The sequence below is a fragment of the Castanea sativa genome, chromosome 6 (assembly GCF_040712315.1).
Source record: "Castanea sativa cultivar Marrone di Chiusa Pesio chromosome 6, ASM4071231v1".
NCBI lineage: Eukaryota > Viridiplantae > Streptophyta > Magnoliopsida > Fagales > Fagaceae > Castanea > Castanea sativa.
In genome coordinates this window covers 52,707,901-52,725,689 of record NC_134018.1, presented here as the reverse complement: position 1 = coordinate 52,725,689, position 17,789 = coordinate 52,707,901, and the positions used below count along the sequence as shown (strand labels likewise).

Below are 17,789 nucleotides of genomic sequence, written 5' to 3'. Positions count from 1 at the left end.
GAGTCCCTCAGCCATTGGACTCGTTGCTATCCATGGCCATGAAGGAAGGGGAGACACTGAAAGCATACTCCGACCGATACTGGGAGATGTTTAATGAAATAGATGGCGACTTTGATGAGGTGGCGCTTAATACCTTTAAGGTGGGTCTCCCTACTGATCACGACCTAAGAAAGTCTTTGACGAAAAAGCCCGTCCGCAGCGTACGCCGTCTTATGGATCGTATTGATGAATACAAAAAGGTAGAGGAAGACCAGCAGCAGGGAAAAGGAAAGGAGAAGGTTATCCCCCAGAGAAGGGATTTCGGATGCCTGACAGATATCACAACAACAAGCCGAGGAGGGATTACTTCGGACAATCCGGTCGGGCAAAGACTCAGTAAATACTATCTTCCGAGAACCAAAGGTACCGCTTATTAGAAAAAGTTCATAAAGAGCCCTTCTTTAGATGGCCCGGCAAGATGGCAGGGACCCCGCGAGAAGGAATCAAAACCTTTTCTCGTCGCATCACCGGATGTGGGTCACACTACCGAGAACCTGCCGCACCCCGTGGAACCATCTAGAGCACTCGTCGGTGAGGGAAAGTTAAAGAAGATTCTGTGTCGTCTCAACCGGGCAAGGTCACAAGTTGGTTCAAACAACCGTAGGAACAAGCTTCATCTCGCCGCATTGGGAACAATTAATGTTATCTTCGCTGCACCTGGTAGGACCGGCTCAGGTCCCACTAGGGTGATGGCGGTTTCCCATTCGCAGGCCGAGGATGTGGGTAGCAGGCCGAAGAGATTAAGGGGCACTTTACCTGTCTTGGGTTTCTCCGAGGAGGATAAGGTAGGGACTATTTAGCCCCATGACGATGCTCTTGTGGTTACCCTCAGGATAGGGAACTATGATGTGAGAAGGGTGATGATAGATCAGGGTAGCGGTGCAGATATCATGTACCCTGATCTATTTAAAGGGCTAAGATTGGAGTTGGAAGATCTAACCCCTTACGACTCCCCACTTATAAGCTTCGAAGGAAGGGCCGTTGTGCCGAAGGGACAGATCCGTTTACCCGTTCAATCCGGCACAGAAACGGTTGAGGTAGATTTCATTGTGGTTGACGCGTACTCTCCATATACAGCCATCCTTGCCAGGCCATGGCTGCACGCTTTGGGAGCTGTCTCCTCTACCTTACATGTTAAGGTGAAATTCCCCTCGGGGGAGCATGTTGAGGAAATCCTCGGCAGCCGTGTACAGCTAGGCAATGCATATCGGTCGCGGTGCTACGTCGGGCCGGGAATTGAGTCATTAACTTTGCCCATCCAGGGGTCATAGCACTATCAGCCCTCGAGGCACTCGGAGCGATGACGAGACGAGGCCGTTTGTGAGGAGTTAGAGAAGTTTGTAATAACAGATGATCCAGAGGTTCTTCCAGTTGGCATACTTTTGCCACACCAAGAGAAGATGGAGTTGCTGAAATTTCAAGGATAATTTAGATGTCTTTGCGTGGGACCCCTATGAGGCTCCAGGCGTAGATCCGAACTTTATTTGTCATCGTTTAAACGTCAATCCCGCCATTGTTCCGAGGAGGCAAGCCACCTCGGCGATCTTCCCGAGAACATTCGAGGTTGTGAAGGAAGAGGTTCTTAAGCTCAAAAGGGCGGGGCTATCAAAGAAGTTTTCTACCCCGAATGGTTGGCTCATACCGTTGTTGTTAAAAGAAGAATGGCAAGTGGAGAGTATGTGTGGACTTTACCGATCCGAACAAGGCCCTCGTCCTAAAGATTCGTTCCCAATGCCACGGATTGATCAACCGGTAGATGCTACTCGTTGGACACCCCTGATGAGTTTCTTGGACGCCTTCCAGGGTTACCACCAAATTCCCCGGCGTTAGAGGATCGGGGAGAAGACCGCTTTCATTACTCCAACCGGGAACTATCATTATAAGGTCATGCCATTTGGATTAAAAAACGCCGGGGCTACTTATCAAAGAATGATGACCCGAATGTTTGAACAAGAATCGGGGAAAACCATCGAAGTATACGTAGATGATATGGTGGTGAAGAGTAAGACAAGACCTTCACACATGACGTATTCGGCCGACACCTTCCGTGTGCTAAGGAAGTATAAGTTGCGCCTTAACGCCTCCAAATGTTCTTTTGGCGTGGGATCCGGAAAGTTCTTGGGATATATGATTACACATAGTGGGCATGAGGTAAACCCAGTGTGTTAAGGCTATTCAGAATTTGCTCGCCTAGGAACCCAAAAGAGATTCCGTAAATTGACTGAATGATTGCCGCATTGAATAGATTTATTTCTGGCTCACCGATCGGTGCCGTCCTTTCTTTCAGCTTGTTGCACAAGTGGAAAGGGTTTCAATGGACCGAGGCTCGCGTGTTAGCTTTCCAAGCCAAAGCAATATCTTTCTCGGCCACTCTATTTCATCTCGCCCCGAGGTGGACGAGGTTTTATTCGCTTATCTGGCCGTGGCTATTCACGCGGTGAGCTTAGTCCTTATAAGGAATGAAAGCGGAGTACAGAGACCGATCTACTACGTTAGTAAGTCCTTGAATGAGGCCGAGGTGCGCTATCTGCCCTTGGAAAAAGCACTTCTGGCTGTAGTCCACGCCACGCGCAAACTTCCTCATTATTTCCAATCTCATACTGTGGTTATTTTGACCCAGTTGCCTCTTAAGGCTGTGTTGCGTAGTGCTGATTATTCTGGCAGGGTGGCAAAATGGGGAACCATTTTGGGAGCCTTTGATTTTAAATACAGGCCTCGTACTTCGGTAAAGGGACAGGTCCTCGCTGATTTGGTGGCAGAGTTCACTGAACCATTGTTAGAAGAAACTTCAAAAGAAGCACACATGGGTGAAAAATCAGTTGGTGTGATCACGTACGTATCGCCCCTGGGCTTGGAGAGTTTATGTGGATGGGGCTGCTAATCAAAAAGGGTCCGGTGTTCGGACTTGTTCTAATGTCCCCCCGAAGGAATTGTCTTCGAAAAATCTTTGAGATTGGCCTTCTCGCTACTAATAATGAGGCCGAGTATGAAGCAAGCCTTAGTAGGCATGCAAATGGTACATAAGATGGGTGGCAAGGAAATCCAGGTGTTCTCGTACTCTCGCTAGTGGTCACCAAAGCCATGGGAACCATGGAGGCTAGAGACCCCAGAATGCAGGAATATTTGGCCCAGGTCAAACGCCAGCAGGCTGAATTCGACTCCTTTTCCTTAGCTCACGTTTCTAGGAGTGGAAACACTCATGCAGATTCCTTGGCTACGTTGGCAACATCCTCGGCTCAAGGTTTACCACGGGTTATCCTCGTTCAGGATTTGGTAGAACCTTCTCTTGTAACTGCTAACGCACCTCGCATCCATCTAATAAGGCCTGGTCCTAGTTGGATGGATTCGATCATATCTTTTCTTAAAAGTGACATTCTTCCCGAAGCCAAGGTTGAAGTAGAAAAGGTACATCGAAAGGCGCAGCGTTTCTGGTTGTCCGAGGACCAGAAGCTATACAAACGATCCTTTTCAGGACCGTATTTGTTGTGTGTACACCCTGAATCAACAGAAGCATTACTGGAGGAATTGCATGAGGGGATTTGTGGGAGCCACACTGGGGGAAGGTCCTTAGCCCATAGAGCCCTGACTCAGGGTTATTGGTGGCCTAATATGCAGAGGGAGGCTCAGGATTATGCCAAAAAATGTGATCAATGTCAGAGGTTCGCCCCTAATATCCACCAACCTGGAGGGGTTCTTAACCCTCTCTCCAGCCCTTGGCCTTTCGCACAGTGGGGCTTGGACATTGTAGGGCCATTTCCGAGGGCCGTGCGGCAACAAAAGTTGGCTGCTCGTGGGAATAGACTACTTAACTAAATGGGTTGAAGCTGAGCCATTAGCAAATATCCGAGATGTTGATTCAAAGAAATTTATATGGAAAAATATCGTTACTAGATTTGGTATACCGCATACACTTATCTCAGACAATGGCGTTCAATTTGACAAGAACGCCTTTAGGCAATATTGTGGTGACATGGGTATCATAAATAGATATTCTACCCCAAAATTATCCTCGAGGAAATGGGCAGCCGAGGCCGTTAACAAGGTCATAGTCAACGGGCTCAAGAAGAGGTTGGATGATGCGAAAGGTAAATGGGTAGAAGAGCTCCCTCATGTCCCGTGACGTACTTCCGGACCACACCGCGCATCCACCGGAGAAACGCCATTCTCTATGACTTATGGAGCCGAGGCGGTGATACCTTTGGAATCTGGTTTTCCTACTCTAAACACAAGATCTTTTACCCCGGACAATAACGAGGGACTACTAGAGAAAGATCTTGATTTACTTCGAGGAACGGCGTGAGGCACGGCTATGGTCCAAATGGCCTATTATCGCGAAGCTAAAACGAGGATATGATGCCCACGTGAAGCTAAGGCCGCTTGCGCCTGGTGATCTTGTATTAAGGAAAGTTGTAGGCGCTTCTAAGAACCCAGCTTGGGGTAAGCTCGGACCTAACTGGGAAGGCCCCTATCGCATTGTTTCAATAGCAGGCATAGGGTCGTATAGGCTAGCTGACCTAGACGAACGAATTGTACCACGTCCATGGAATGTAAATAATCTTAGAAGGTATTATTATTAATGAAAGTGAGCTTTTGTCAATATATTTCAAAGTTATGAGTAGTTCTGATTCTTGAAGTTATCATTTTTTAAGAATCAAACAGAAACTTGGTTAAGTGCAGTCCTCGGACCACAAACCTTGTGGAAATTGATGTCTTGTCATTTGTTAAACAGAACCTTAGTTATGCCGGGTCTTCGGACCTCCTACTTTGAGAAAATTAACATTTGAGGTTATCATTTTTAAGAATCAAACAGAAACTTGGTTAAGTGCAGTCCTCGGACCACAAACCTTGTGGAAATTGATGTCTTGTCATTTGTTAAAACGTAACCTTAGTTACGCCGGGTCTTCGGACCTCCTACTTTGGGAAAATTAACATTTGAGGTTATCATTTTTAAGAATCAAACAGAAACTTGGTTAAGTGCAGTCCTCGGACCACAAACCTTGTGGAAATTGATGTCTTGTCATTTGTTAAACAGAACCTTAGTTATGCCGGGTCTTCGGACCTCCTACTTTGGAAAAGTTAACATTTGAGGTTATCATTTTTAAGAATCAAACAGAAACTTGGTTAAGTGCAGTCCTCGGACCACAAACCTTGTGGAAATTGATGTCTTGTCATTTGTTAAACAGAACCTTAGTTAGGTCGGGTCCTTGGGTCTCCTACTTTGGAAAATTAACATTTAAAGTTATAACTTTTAAGAATCAAACGGAAAATTGGTTAAGTCTCATCTTCGGACCACAACTTTGATCAAGGTTGTCTCCTTATTATGACTGGATGTTAATGCGTTACTGTTTATTAAATTCGGATCTTAAGTTTTATATCTTTGGTTGTTAAACAAATTTGTGTAAGGAATGGTCCTCGGATCTTACATCTTACTAGAAACAGAGCTATGCATTACAAGGGTTTAATCGTTATATGAGGCCCTCTCTTCTTCTTAATCGAGGCATTGTTCAAATATATTAACCATGTCACCTTTTATTGAATCTTTAATAATATACGCATGATTATGTGGAAGTTATGATTGTGCAATCCTTGGAGTTAGATTTGTGTACTCTGAGAAACTTTTGCTATGACTTAATGGGAAGCTTTTGTAATAAGTACAAAAGGAATAAAGTAAAAACAGATATAACCCAAGTGAAAAGCAAACGAGGTTGTTCTTCATTAATCTGTTCAATGTACATTACATATATAATTCAAAAATGGAAAAAGAGAAGCCCTAAGCTAAAGTCCTAAGCTTTTGGAGGAGGATCTTGCTGAGAGGTACTGGTGCCCTCGGTCTTTCTCAACTCCAGCTCAAAGGGAGTCAAGACTTGCTTTCCCTTATCTGCTGTCTTCGTTGAAAGGACGTTGGGTTCCGCTGTCTGGCTCAAGTCCTTCTCTGCATCCCCTCCTCCTTCCTTCTCTTTGTGGGAACCAGAAGGTTCTGTAGGATCAGGAATTTGCTGTGGGACCACCGGAGGAAGAGCAGGAAGAGTTGTCTCGGGGGTAGGAGTTGCGAGAGCCTCTTCAATCTCCCCCGTATTTCCGTAGGAAGCCAAACGTTCTCTGAACTTCCTCGCATCCGAAGATGGAGGAACTCCGCTACGTTTAAAGCTTCCCCCATACTTTTGACAAGATTCCCGCATAAAGCCGCGAATTCCTCCGTCACTCGCTCCTCTCGTGGTTGCTACCCCTTCATCGAAACTTGCCGCTCGGCTGCGCCCTCAAGAGAGGTGGAAGGAGCTGGCTTCTTCCTTCATCAGCGCCAGTTGCTTTTTCAGATCCGAGCACTCCCTTTGAGCTTGGGAGAGCCCTTCATCTCTTTCACGAAGGAGCTTGCGCTGTCTTCTTAGATCAGCCACCTCCGAGGTCAACTTCTCGTTCTCATCAAGGGCTGTGCCTAAGGACTTCTCAGTTTCCATCCTGATTTCGAGCTCAGTTCTGGCTACCTTCCGAGTGTCTTCTATAAACTTCTCAGCTACAAAGACCTCCTGGATAGCCTATAACAAAGGATGACAGAGTTAGGAATAGTAAAAAATAAACTTACTTATAAATATTGTTAAAAGTGGAATCTTCCTAAAAAGGGGAAAAACTTACCAGCGCTAGATCTCTTTTTAGTGAGAGGAATAGTTGTGGCCGGCCCATTTTTTCCAAGGTCTCCATGTCCTTCGGGGCAACAGGAGGGGCGTTCCAAAACCTCGGCCAAGTGGTGGGCATGGCCTTGTTGAACCGCCCTTATACCGGACTGCGGAGATGGGTGCGCCTCGGGCCCGCTTTTAGATCTGGGACCAGTGTGGTCGTGCTCGGCGCACTTCGCCCTCGTCCCCGAATTCCCCGATTTCAACCGAGCGGCCCTACCCTTGCCCTTGTCCACCTTCTCGCTGCCGCTCTGGGAGTTGTTGTCGTGATTTCTTAGGGTCTTTATTAATCGTCCCCTCGTTGTCCCCCTTTCTCTTCTTCTTTGGATCCTCGGCCGGAAGTTTTGGCTCGGATGGAGGGGGAGGTGGTAAGGACGGGGAACTGAGACGCCCCTTCTTTTTCTCTCGCAACTTTAGCTTATTGGTGAGAAGACCCTCCATTCTTCCCATGTCTTCTTCAAATTCGTCCTCGGGAAGGGCAACCACAAACCCCGCAATTCCGCAGGCCTCGGTGGCTTCTTCCTCCTCGTCGGAAAGTACCACAAACCGGTTCCCGCGAGGTCTTCTCGGTGTCTTCGAGATGGAATTGATCTATCTCGTCATCAAGTGTGTGTGAAGAAGACACCTCGCTTCTCGGAACGACAAGCTGCCAGTGAGTGCACAAGCAGGGAACCGCCGCTATTGGCCGGTTGTACGTAATGGTGTTGTGAGCGTCCGTGAGGTCGCGTCGTCCGTAAAGTGGGGCCGAGCTACGTTTATCTTCCTTCGTCTTCGGTCGCCCGCAATTATGGCGTTCTCTATCTCCTGGAAGTCCGAGGAAAGGGGAGTGTACCCTAAAATAAGGTGAGCAGCCCGGAGTTGTAAGTCTTCACTAACGAACACCTCGCAGCGAAGTACTGGGTTTAGATCTCGATGCCATGCGGTGACTCGCACGAGGACGCACGTGCTGTTTATCCTGCAAAAAACGACGTCAAAACGGACAAACCCGGTCGATTCACACGTATATTTAACAAATTTAAGTTAGTACGAATACGCATTTCGTGTGTGTTAGAAAAAGTTGTGTTGTGGGGAGATTAATCCTACGGCGTCGCACCTGGATCCCCCCACTCAACTCGGCGCGAAGCCGCCGTGCCGCTCCCGCACACGATCAAGTAGTCGTCCTTCATGCCTTTGTTTGATTTGGGCGTAAGAGATTAGCCTAACGGTGCCGGGACCGAGATTTAATATAATAACCTACCTTAGAAAGTTTATGGGACTCATATAGGAACACGACATCGTGCCATGTGAGGTTTAAACTCCATCCTGCTCGTTTGCAGCGTCTACACTACCTAGAACTCTAAAAACGTTTGGGAGGCATTGATCGGGACACAACCGGTGGTTGCGAAGGTACTCCCTAGTTACAGGTTTCATTGGAAGGGTCATCCCACCCTCTATAAAGGCTATCATAGGGATGATAACCTCTCCCTCTTTCCTAGAACCAGCCACGGCTTCTGCCGGGCAATATTTTAGTCCTACATCGCTGGGAATACGGTATTTGGCCCTAAAGCCTTCCATCCCAGCGGCGGTATCAACTAGATACTTAAACTTACCCATTAGAAAAGAACGAAAGGTTAAACTCTAAAGGGGAGAATGTTTACGAAGATAGCCGAGGACTGTATCCGAGGAGAAAGGGTTAAGAATAGAGAGAGCAAGAACTTACAAAGTTGAAGGTACGGGTTTCCACGGTTTTCTGCTGGTAAAGAATGATTGTTGGTGTTTTGATGGGATTGATCCCTGATGAATTAAATGAAGGCGCGGGTTCCCGAAGCGTCACGACGTGCGAAAAGGCGGCCTCGAAATTATATTTGTCCCGCCTAAAAATTTCGTGGAGTAACGAGGATCGTTGGATGCCCATCTCATCGTTGAACGTGGGAGACAAAGAGTAACTTACAGTAATAAATGCGCGCGTTTTTGAAAATAAAACCGCCAAGTGGCATCTTCTGGGACGCGGAACGATTTCCACACGTGCCATTACTCACAAAGTGAGTGGAGTAGGTTCTCGTCGGATCAAAACCCTATTTTTCTCCTCGGACGTTGAAAATTAGAGTTTTGAGGGGCTATTGTGGGGGGCAAAAAGATCCTGATGGGAACGTGGGCCTTTTGGGCCGTGTTAAGGAAGGCCGACCTGATCCTGGGTTTAGAATTTGTTAGTACTATGGGTCGGCCCATTCGCCGAGGATCCGAGGATCCAGCCGAGGGTGACCTTACCCTCGGATGAACACCGAAGAACTCGGGACTTCATAGTAAGGATTAGGGGATGACACGGTTAAGGCCAATGGTTAAAAGGGGGGAACCCTAGAACGCCCCAGAAGCGCTGGTGTTGAAGAAATGTCAAAGATAAAGGCTGCTACCTCCACATTAAAAACCCTGCACCTACCACCCTGGCCACATTAATGGGGAAGTGACACCTGAACAGTGGAAGGGAAACTTCTGGTTACTATTCAAAGGCATTGAGAAAAGAAATATCTAGGCTAAGGGGGAGGTGAGGCAACACGTGTACAAAGTATTCAAAAGAGTAGTATTTAAAGAGCAATCAAAGACAGAACAAAGGGACGAACTTTTTGTAACCTAAAAAAGAAAAAAAGACAAGGAGAAAGATATAATATAAGAACAGTTCTTGGCTTACGTCCGAGAAGGCCGATTTACAATATCCCTTGTTGTTTCCAAGTATTTGCAACCTCTAGTTTGTCATTTAATCCCCACACACTTCTAACCTGGGTTTCAAGCCCACACTCTACAAATTCATATTGTTTAAGGCTCATTGGGTCTGAGCCCATAACTATTCTTGGGGCCAGGTGCACTTGTGCACTTACAACCATCTTAAAAATCACTTTATCAATTATACAATACCAATTTTCAATTCACCAACATCCAAACTTCTATTTTACCATACTACACATTAAAATAATATAAAAATAAAAGTATAAAAATATTTTTCAATTCTCTCTCTGTTCTCTGTTTCTCTTCCTCTGTCAACCTTCTCAGTCAAACCACCCCAACCGTTCACCTTCTCAGTCACACCACCACCACCGTCCACCTTCTCAGTCAACCTTCTCAGTCCAAAATCAAAACAAGAAAAACCCAAATCACTCGCCGATCAAACACAAGAAACCCAAAATCAAAACAAGAAACTCATTCCACTCGCCGATCAAAACAAGAAACCCAAAACACAAAGAACCATCGAACTTGAAACCAACCCACACCACATACCCAGCAACCACCATGAACACAAACCTTAACCATAACCCATTGCACCACCACCACCACTGATGAGCATCACTGTGAACAAAACCCACCACCAAAAAAAAAGACAGACCCACGGTGAGCAAGTGCAGACCTACGGCAAGCAAATCCCAAACCCATGGCGGTAAACCCAGGGTGAGCAAATCCCAGATTTACGCCGGCAAACTCGGACCCACGGCGAGCACACCCAATCGCCACTCAGACCCACGGCAAACTCAGACCCATCAAGATACTGAAATTATTGAAGAAACGGCGGTGGAAGAGAACAAAGACGAAGAAGCCCAAATTTCCATGGAAGGCTCGACAAAGAGAAAGCTGGAGATTCCGGCGATACCGTAATTGTTGATTTTGAATTGGAAGAAGACAATTGGGAAGAAGGTGAAGAGAAGAATCAGGAGAAGTTGCGTGAAAAGGCGAATGGTAGCAAGAGGCCGGTCTGCTGTGGTGTGGTGGCTCGCCGTGGTGTGGTGGCCGTGGCTATGGGTTTTGGGTCTGTAGAGAGAAGGAAGAGAGCAGAGAGAGAGAGAGAGAGAGAGAGAGAGAGGAGAGAGAAAGTGATGGTTTGTATTTACCATTAAGCTACAGTGCATTCTACATTTAGAATGACACTGTAGCCGGATTGTAAAAATATTTACAATTCTTGACTTTTACAATATTCAATGGAGTGATGGTTTTGGAGCTAAATGAGAAATTGGCTTTGCATTTGCCATTTGGCCTATACGTTGTGGATGCTCTAAGGGGCACAAAAAAAGAAGAAAAAACTAAAAGCTAAAAACTCACGCACTTAACCAAATATAAACCTCTTATGTTTTACTCACTACTTCATTCTTATGAAAATAGGAGTACGCTGATGTACCATGTAGTTGCCATCACTATTTATATTACGATCATAATTATGTAAGGGTTCGTTTGGATAGAACTTATTGCTGAAAATTGAAAATTGAAAACTGAAAATACTGTAGCAAAATAATTTTTAAATGTGTGAATAGTGATGCGGGACCCATTTTTAATAAAAAATTGATGAAAAAGTACATGAATAGTGCGCGCACAGTGCCACACAGTACGCGCACAGTGCCGCACAGTGCGCACATGTCCCCCTCTGCAGCATAAACAAAAAAAAAAAAAAAGGCAAAACGTGAAAACTGAAACGTGGAAACGCAGCTGCTGAATCCAAACGCCCTCTAAATGTCCCTAAAAGGTATGACCATTATTGTGTTTGCAGCACATTAAGTACAATTTATTAGGTTGGCTAATATTTTTTTTTTAAAATTGTCAATTTTAGTACCAATTATTAATAATTTGTTGCCGTGATCATATGGACTTGGATTTATGCTCCACGGGAGAAGCCATATTCAACATTAGGCACCAATGATAGGAATGGACCAAATGGTATAAAATAACCAAAAAAAACAAAAACAAAATAGTAGCAGTGCCAGTAAAGGAGAGTCATCCTCCAGATTTATTGGATAAGTATTAGAAATTTAATGACCTATTGGCCAAGGAGTTGGTATTCTGGATTATTTTTTTTGTTCTAAAGAAAAATGGGAGAAAAGAATGAGATACACGGAATCATGGATCAATATAGGCAACCACTTGTTTCGTTTGGTATTCCATATATAGTTTCTAGTAGTTTATTTTCTATATATGAGGAAAAAGATATAGTTTTTATGCTAATTGTATGGCAATTTTTTTTTTTTTTTTTGCTTTTATAAAGTTTGAGAGAAAAAGCAAAAAAGTTTTTTTTGCCAAGCAGACAATTAGTCTATTAACAGTGCATACTTTAAAAGATTAATTTGGGGGTGAGTTAGTCAATTTCTTGTTATTGTTTCACTCTCACTTGGGTTTTGAGTTTTGACTCTTTTGTGGGAGAGAAGTGACTAGTGAGGGTTGACAAATGGAATGGGTGTGGATCTTTTTTGTGGTGTTACCAAACAGGGGCGTAAGTAATCCAAAATATGTCTTTCTTTAGCCATGTGCATTCATTCACCTATTCTCTTGATGTTTAATATATTATTATAATCTCTTATTATTTACTTTTGGTATCAACCTTTGGCGTTTGGCTATGGCAAAGATAAATGTTCCAAGAATTTATTCCAATTCTTCCCAATAATTTTGGTATAGTGAAAATGAAAGGAAAAGAAAGAATGCTTAACTCCAGGTTGTTAGAGAATAATAACAGAATAATCTTTGATCAACTTTCTTGACCATTTTGACTTAAAATTAATCAATTCTATTTTTTGAGTCTCACCTTTTAAACTTATTATAATTGAATACGTAATAGAACTACCCTTAATTTCATAATATTGTGGTGTATTTAATTTTTTTTTTAAATTGATAATATTGTGGTCTTATGATCCATATGGGGTTCAGAGAATCAAAAGTTTGAAATTATAGTATCATTCTTTGTCCAAACGGGACAGAAATACTAAAATTCATGGAACTTCCAAAAGGAAAACATGTTCTGGACGTCAACATTAACATGCAAGCGTGTCTTAAAATTAAAAACAAAATCTTAATTGTTATTTTTCATTCAACTTTTCACAATTCCTAATATTTCATTTGGTCCCTTTGTCATTTCAACTTTGATTTGCTCAATGTTCATGATGTTTACGGAATCCATTTTCCACCCAATTCCTCTAAGCTAATTTCCAAGGAAAAAAAAAATGATTTACACGAAAACTGAGTTACTTGATACTCCACGCCCCACGGTGACTGATTTTCTTACGCAACCAATTACAAACTCAGACGTGCACATTACAAACTCGGAATGCCTCAAAGACATTTTTTGTACGCCCAATTTCCTGAGTATCACTATACAGTGAACACTAAGGCAATAGTTTCTTTGAATTTATTCATTAAGAAATTTTTTTGGAAACTCAATAAGCCACACCACAAATCTATAATGCTCCGTATTTTATTTATTTATTTATTTTTTTGTGTGTGTCTACCACTAACCTTTTTTTCATTGCTAAATTTCGGTCCAATTTTGCTAGAAATTTGTTAGAAGTCGGTAAAAATAAAAGTTTTAAAAAATGTACATAAACAAATAAGTTAACAGATTGGAATCCAATTTTGCCAGATCAAATTATTTGTTAAAATTGGTAATTTTCTTTTTTAAATGTACTTAACAAATAAGTTAATAAACTCATGAAAAAGTTAATTCAAAGGAACACGTGAAAGGTGTGTTGGTTTATGACTAATATCTCCATCATTTTTTTTTCTTTGAAGAACTTTTATAACAAGGGCATAAATAAGTAGACTTGCTCCACAGTGGACGTGAAGGCACTATGTAATTATTGTCGTGTAGGGGTGACTTGATGCATTTGGGGCAAGGAAGTCAATACCGTATCAGAGGCTGTACCGGTTTGGCCACCGGTACGATATATATATATATATATATTATATACACACACCAAAATCTCTAGAACCATGTTTATAAGCATATAATATTTCACTTATATTATAGTAAATATAAAAGTTTATCATAAAACATTACCTCAATTCAGAATAAATTATTCATAATTTTAGACTTTAGTATCAATTAAAAGGAAAAAAAAATATAAAAAATAGAAAGCTTAGTTGTTTATTGCATACTAAGAAAAAAAATAATACTAATAAGTTAATGTAAATAAGTTACCATTATGCCCTTACAAAAATTCAAAAATTACAAAACTAAAAAAAAAAAAAAAAAAACGCTTTTTTCTGTACCGGCCGGTACGCCTGGTACCGACAGGTATTGCTCGAAATTGGCCGGTATGGCTGGTACGGGACCGGTATGACCGGTATATTTTTGGTACAAAATAGAAGTGTACTGGTACCGGTGCACTGGCCGGTACGGTATCGACCACCCTGATTTAAGGCCTAAGGCGAAAATTAATTATCTTGTTTTATATATAAAATTATTATTAATCAACATTAGCTATGTAGAATTTTTTTAAAAAAAAGTTTATAAACATAAAAAAATTTGACAAAACTTTTTACATTTGTTGATATGGCAGATTGATAATAATGAGTAAAAAAGTGATGTCAGTGGTGAATCTAGTTGAAAACTAGTAAAAATTTGCTAACTTGACTATTGTGAAAAATGTTGTGAATTGCTTTTTTTCTTTTCTTTTCTTTTTTCTTTTAGAAGTGCTACATTCAGAATATTTTTCATGACAAATCTTAGGTGTTAAGTTGCTTCTTGTTTTCTAGTTGATCCTACCACTAAAATTATTTTTTTGTTGTCAATAACAACCTTTAACAATATGCTGTTAAGATTTTTTGTAAAAATGTTGTGAAAAATGTCGTAGACATAACATTTCTTTCTCTTTTTTTATTTGTTTTTCATTTGATAAGAAAATATTATTTTATTTATTGGTTAATATTTTGGCTTAATTAATACTATTGGTTGAAATTTAGGGGCCTTTTTTTTTTCACTTGAGGCCTTAGACGGCCGCATCAATGGCTTATACTATTGAGCTGGCCCTGTTGTCATCAAATAAGATATTTGAGATTCAATCACTGCCTACACAAAAAACTAATTGGTATCTTAATCTAATAATCATAAAGAGTAATTATCAAGAACAGATACTATAGGTCGAAACTATCTTTCAGAAAGAAAAAAAAAATCCAATACTTTCGTAATTTACCAAATTGAATATTTATTCATAATCTTTTAGCTTCATAAATTCAAGCCACATATAGTTGTTGACTTGTTGAACTCAAACAGCCTTATTGAAATGAAACTATCTGAATTGGTGAATCCCTCACAGATTACCACATATATTAAATATCAACGAAAAGAAGAAGAATTATTAAGGGGAAAAAAATATATGTAGCTCAAGAAAATCACAAAAATAACTACCTAATTTGGCACTTTCATCTTTAACCTCACAAGTTACTTATCTTTTATTTGGCTCAAAGAATTGACCAAACTCCCAATTTAGCACGCTGCTCAACTTGGCACAGTCAATACTCAATAGCAACCTCACAGTCACAAGTTGCTTCTCTCTCTCTCTCTCTCTCTCTCTCTCTCTCTCTCTTTGTGAGGTAGACATACACCTACTCTTAGTTTAAAAACAGCTAATTGATGTTTAACAATGCCACAAAACTAGGACGATGGTTTGGTACAAGGTTATCTCTCTCTACTTAATCCTACCATTAATGGCATTATCCCTTATTTTGTGCTAACATGTACTCAAACTAATTTTATTAGTACAAATGATGTAAATCTGTTACCTATTACATGTGAACCGTTGGTTGTTTTTTTTAAACTAATCATCCTACTTTAGTTACACAAATATATCTAGTGGTCAACCACATTTAAGCAAAAACAATAATAAATTCGCTAATTGAGATCTAGTAACTAACTTCCAAATAAAATTTCTAATCATGGGTTTAATTTGTTTAACTAGTAAATTAATTTTTTTTCCTTCTAAAAAAAATGTGGCATTGGTGCAAATCATATTGAATCAGCTAAAGAAGAAACCTCTGATCGGATTTACTAAATTAAGATTTGATGAAACCAAACTTCACATGCCCCAAGTTGAGAAGTTGAATTAAAGTAGTGTATCAGAAGATTCAGAACCTATTGGAGCATTGTAAAGGCTTGTGGGTCATGTTGCTTAGGTGTAATGTGTAGGCTGTTAACTAACAGAGAGGTGGACAAAGCAAGGAAAAGAACAAAAATGGGTAATTAAGAACATTACTTTAATGCCACTTTGTTATTGAAAAAAGAGAAAAAGGACAAGGGGTGGATTCATGTGGGAATTGCAGTTACTTACTGGCTTTCTATACTTTTATTCTATTCTTGTCATTGGCTATAATATATGAGAGAGAGAGAGAGAGAGAGAGAGAGAGAGAGAGAGAGAGGCTTTCTTTGTAAACAAAATAATGAAACCTAAACCACGCTTTTGGTTGTGGTGGTGAGAGGTGACAACCCAAGCCAAACACCCATAGTTTTCTCTCTCCCTCTCTCAAAGTGTTTATCACATTCCCTCCCACTGAAAAGAACAAAAACCAATCAAAAAGAAGATGAAAAGGACTCTATATCATGCACTTTTCATGAATTACAAACATGCCTTTAAGAACACAACACAACTTGCTTTAACAAAGAATTTTAAGTCCATATATATGAAGGAAAATAAAATAATAAAAAAATAAAAAATAATTGAAAGAATCTTAATAGTTTTTGAATGGTAAAATATATATAAACAAAAAAACAAATTACCGTATATAATTCTCCTCAAATGAGATTGAGAAATCGTGGAAGATAAACAAATTGAAAATAAACAAATAAAAAATTTCTGACCCTTCTGTTTAGTAATGACAGTCCACCAAAGTTGGGGCGGAGAAAACAAGACTAGTTTGTTGTTGCTGTTGTTGTTGTTGTTGCTGCTGCTGCTGTTGCTGTTGTTGCTTTGGTGCAAATGGGAATTTCTGTTCAACTCCATGAACATGATCATGATCATCTTCTGGGGCAGGAAGGTTGAGATCCAAATTCAATGAAAACATGTGTGTTGGCTTCTTGTTTGGTGGTTGTTCCTGATGATATTGATCAGATTCCAAAGCTATTGGAGCTGTCAAAGACAAACTAGTACTACTACTTGTCCCCATAGGTGAACGGTGCCGTCTCATATGACCACCTAAGGCCTGTCCGGACGTGAATTCCGCACCACAAACCGAACACTCATGAACCTTATTATTATTAGTATTATTATTAGTATTATATGACCTGTTAATATTGTTGTTATTGCTATACAAACCTCTAGAACTATTACTCAATTGTAGAGAAAGAGATGATGAGAAATGATCATTATTATTCTTCTTGATGATCACTTGTTGTTGTTGCGCTTCTTCAATACTATCATCCTCTGAAGACAATAAAAATTGCTTCTTTTCTTCTGCTGCTGCCGCCAAGGCCTTAGTCTTCTTGTGACTTGCCCTATGCCCACCGAGCGCTTGGAACGATTGGAATGTCCGGTTACATGTCTTGCATTCGTAAATATAACATCCAGCCTTATTACTCGTGTCTGTACCTGTACCCGTACCCGTACCCGTACCCGTACTCATGCCCATGCTCGTGCCTGTGCCTGTGCCTGGACCTATCCCCGCGCCTGCCGCCTCTAAGAATCTTCGACTATTAAGCTTATAAGCAGAAGCAACAGCGGCAGCAGCAACATCTTCTTCAACTTGTTTGAGGGACTCACCGCGGCTGCGAACGGATTGTCCTTTAGCTAGAAGGATTAGGCAATTGGCCATGTCCTCTTCTTCCTCAGTGCTATCTTGTAATTCAGTTGAAGTAGTGGCAGCAGGTGACCAATTGATAATATTGTTGGTATTGAGGATATCAACATTGTAACAATCGCCGCCAGTAGTAGTGCCGCCGCTGCCGCCACCGCCACCAATAATATCTTCTCCACTTGTAGTAGTGATCATGGCAAAAGGGATAGGGGATTGAGGCCTTTGGCGTTTGGTGCGCTTGCCTTTGGCGATGTGGGTTTGATCTCTAGACCCCATCATGACTTCTTCTTGAGCTTCCATTTGTTCCTCTCCTCCAATACCCCAAACAAAAAAAGAGAGCTTTTGTGAGAAAGGTAGGAGGGTATGAAAGAAGCAAGAGAAGGAGAGTGGGGTTGTGAATTTATATATAGAGAGAAAGGGATATATAAATATTATGGATACCCAATAGAACAGTGAGTGTGAATTAGTCTGCCAATGATTCTTTGGTTGAGTTTTTTTAACCCCCGAAGTTACACATATTAGCCTAGTTTGGATGGAATTGGGAAGTTATGGGATTTTTAGTGAAGCAGAGAG

General features: G+C 41.4%; 1 protein-coding gene across 1 annotated transcript; it reads right to left on the bottom strand.

Annotated features, from left to right (window-relative positions):
- Positions 1–16,181: 16,181 nt before the first annotated feature.
- Positions 16,182–17,789, bottom strand: LOC142641089 (zinc finger protein ZAT5). Its single transcript, XM_075815465.1, has one exon. The coding sequence runs from the start codon at positions 17,514–17,516 to the stop codon at positions 16,293–16,295; it is 1,224 nt and encodes a 407-aa protein (XP_075671580.1). The 5' UTR covers positions 17,517–17,789; the 3' UTR covers positions 16,182–16,292.